General features: G+C 46.5%; 1 protein-coding gene across 1 annotated transcript; it reads left to right on the forward strand.

Moving 5' to 3' along the window:
• The first annotated feature begins 647 nt into the window (after positions 1 to 647).
• LOC109382392 (olfactory receptor 2Z1-like) lies at positions 648 to 1610 on the forward strand. The gene has a single exon (XM_019641838.1). The coding sequence runs from the start codon at positions 648 to 650 to the stop codon at positions 1608 to 1610; it is 963 nt and encodes a 320-aa protein (XP_019497383.1).
• Positions 1611 to 3210: the final 1600 nt, after the last annotated feature.

The following is a 3210-nucleotide window of genomic DNA, read 5'->3' on the forward strand; positions in this document are numbered from 1 at the left end:
TCTTTTTAAATTTAATTGGGGAGCAGTGTGTTTTTCCAGGACCCATCAGCTCCAAGTAGTTGTCTTCAATCTAGCTGTGGAGGGTGCACCTCAGTGGCCCATGTGAAGATTGAACTGGCAACCTTGGTGTTACGAGCACTGTGCTCTAACCAACTGAGCTAACCAGCCACCCCTTGAACTTAATTTTTGACCCATCCTCATCAGCACATATCATCTTTGGCAAGATCTCCTTACTTCATTTTCTAGTCTCTTCAAAATTCCACCTCTGCTTTGTCTCTTCGGGCACCTGCAATGGTGCGTATTCCAATATTCCACCGGGGCTGACTTGCACTCTCTAGCTTGGAGACAGACAATTTAACTGCAAGTGTCATTGGGTAGTGCTTACCTGAAGGGTGGAGGCAAGACTGTTACACAGAAGTGGCAAAATAGGGGCATTATTTTGCTGTTCCCTATCTCCTGGCCAGAGAAGACTGGATCAATTATGGTAATTTTTTTTTCCTATTGAGAGTGAATGTGCTCATCGTGCCTCTCAAGACTCCAGCAGTCACTATCAAACAATTGCAATTGTCACATAAGGTAAAACTACCCCCCACTGAGACTCCTTACCAAGTATCTTCTTCCTGCAGATGAACGATGCCTCCCAGAGGATGGGGGAATCAAATCAGTCAATGACCTTGGACTTCACCCTCATGGGGCTCTTCAGCCACTCAGGGCCACATCTGGTCCTATTCTCCCTTGTGGCAGCCATATTCACCATGGGCCTTCTGGGCAATGCCATCCTGCTCTTCCTGATCTGCACAGACTCCAGGCTGCACACACCCATGTACTTTCTGCTCAGCCAACTCTCCCTGTTGGATGTTGGCTTTCCACTGGTCACCATCCCCAAGATGGCAGCCAACTTCCTGCATGGAGAAGGTTCCATTTCCTTTGGAGGTTGTGCAGCTCAGATGTTCCTCCTGATGCTGTTGGGTGTCTCTGAAGGTGTCCTGCTATCCCTCATGTCTTATGACCGCTACGTTGCTGTGTGCCACCCCCTACATTATCCTGTGCTCATGAGACACCAGGTCTGCCTGCTCATGGCAGGCACTTCCTGGTTGTCAGGTGTGCTTGTGGCCTCCATCCAGACCTCCATCACCCTGCACTTCCCCTATTGTGCCTCACACACTGTGGACCACTTCTTCTGTGAGCTACCTGCTCTGCTGAAGCTCTCTTGTGTGGACACCTCTGGGTATGAGTTGGCGCTGTCCATCTCGGGGGTTCTGATCTTGTTGCTACCCCTGTCCCTCATTGTCACCTCTTATAGCTACGTGTTGGGGGCCGTTCTCCGCATGCACTCAGTTGAGGCCCGATACAAGGCCTTCACCACCTGCTCCTCGCACATCACTGTAGTGGGGCTCTTTTATGGGGCTGCTGTGTTCATGTACATGGTGCCAGGAACCTACCACAGCCCGCAGCAGGACAACGTGGTCTCCCTCTTTTATAGCCTTGTCACCCCCACCCTCAATCCCCTCATTTATAGCCTGAGGAACCGAGAAGTTCGAGTGGCTTTGGTCAAAGTCCTTGGCAGAACTGATTTCAGATCAAAGACATCATGGGGGATGCTGGATTGATCCAGGACCCTCCCTTACAGCTAAGACCTTTCTTTCATTTGCAGTTCATGTGATGCAAGGCGTTCTGTGACCAGCTCCCTTCCTCCTCCCAGACTCACTTTTTCTCTTGTGGATTTGTAAGAAACAAACATAGTGATCTCCATCACTTAAACAAGAGGGGTGATTGGGTTATATATTTAGTCTTAAACAAGAAAAATTTTACTACAAAAATTCCAACACAAGGGCTGGCCGAGTGGCTCAGTTGGTTAAGAGCTCGCTCAAGAGTGTGAGCTCTGAGCAACAGCAGTTCGATGCCTGGCCCAAGCTGAGCTGCCGCTGAGATGCCAACAGGTGGCAGGATGGCTCAGCTAAAAAAAAAATGCCAACACATCAGAGATGGATCCCAGCTCATGGATATTTTGGCCACCTCTAAGTGTCCTGATTTACACCTGTTCTTATACATTTCTGCACAGTGAGTAAAGGCTCTAGGAGCCAATGTTTGAAATCCAGGCAAGAAAAGGGATCTAGAAGCTGGTGCTCTGACAGTGATACTCAGATAGTCCCTTCCTGTGTTGGTTCTTAGCACAGTCTTTCTTTGAGTCATATGTTTAGGTTTTACAGAAAGTGGGATGCTGCACCCAAGTGACCTTGGTTGGTCAGTCCAAGCATGTGTTACTTTTGCTGTCTCAATTATTATAGAGCAGAGATGTAAGATGGTGAAGCGCCCTCTTGACTGAATGTCAGGGCCATCTAAGATTTGATGTTGGCATTTTTAAACTTCTATTGCCACCACCAATGGGAACAAGAGTTAAGATTACTCAATTAAGGATTTCCAAGGGAATGATACATCCGTTCTTTATTTTTGCAGAGGTGTTTATCTAGTGTGTCTTTGGATTAATAATCAGAGCTATTTCTGTGCATACAAAGGCTGAGTTGACATGCCATCCTAAGCATTTTGAATGACAGGTGCCAACTATGGGTGGGGGTATTGTGTGTGTCGAGGAAGGAGGTTGTTGAGAGGGAGCTTTTGAAGATTTGAACAATGCCATCAAGCCCACACTCAAGCTCAAGCCCTATTTTCAAAGCTGTCTGGGACCAGTCAATACAGGCATCAAAACTGATATCTGTAGTATACTATCTTACGGTATAATATCATAACTTTACTACAGTATAAAATCACTATAATACTGTATTATAGTATCAGGGATGACCACTACTGTAATTTATGTGGACAATAAATGAGCTTTTATTAGTAAAGCCACAAGGATTTTCTGCTATCACAGTATATACCCTCAACAATACTATGAGTACATACTATTATTGTCTTGTTTACAAATGAAGAGACTGAAGCACAGGGAGGTTAAGTAACATGTTCAAGGTCACCCAGCTGGGAAGTAGGGGAACTGGTCTCATTATGAGGTCATAGTTGGATAAATGAAGGTCAGAGACAAAACTAGAAGCCCTTATCATGGTCTTGCTGCTCTAAGAATTGAGCAGGTAAGTGAGGTGTGGAGGGAATGTTTTATGCAGTTGTACAAGCCACCAAGATTAAGTCAGTAAGGGGCCAGCCGAGCGGCGCAATGGTTAAGAACTGGCTTGGGACGCCAGAGGGCCCCGGTTC

This window comes from Hipposideros armiger, unplaced genomic scaffold, assembly GCF_001890085.2.
Source record: "Hipposideros armiger isolate ML-2016 unplaced genomic scaffold, ASM189008v1 scaffold_64, whole genome shotgun sequence".
In the NCBI taxonomy this organism is placed as follows: Eukaryota; Metazoa; Chordata; class Mammalia; order Chiroptera; family Hipposideridae; genus Hipposideros; species Hipposideros armiger.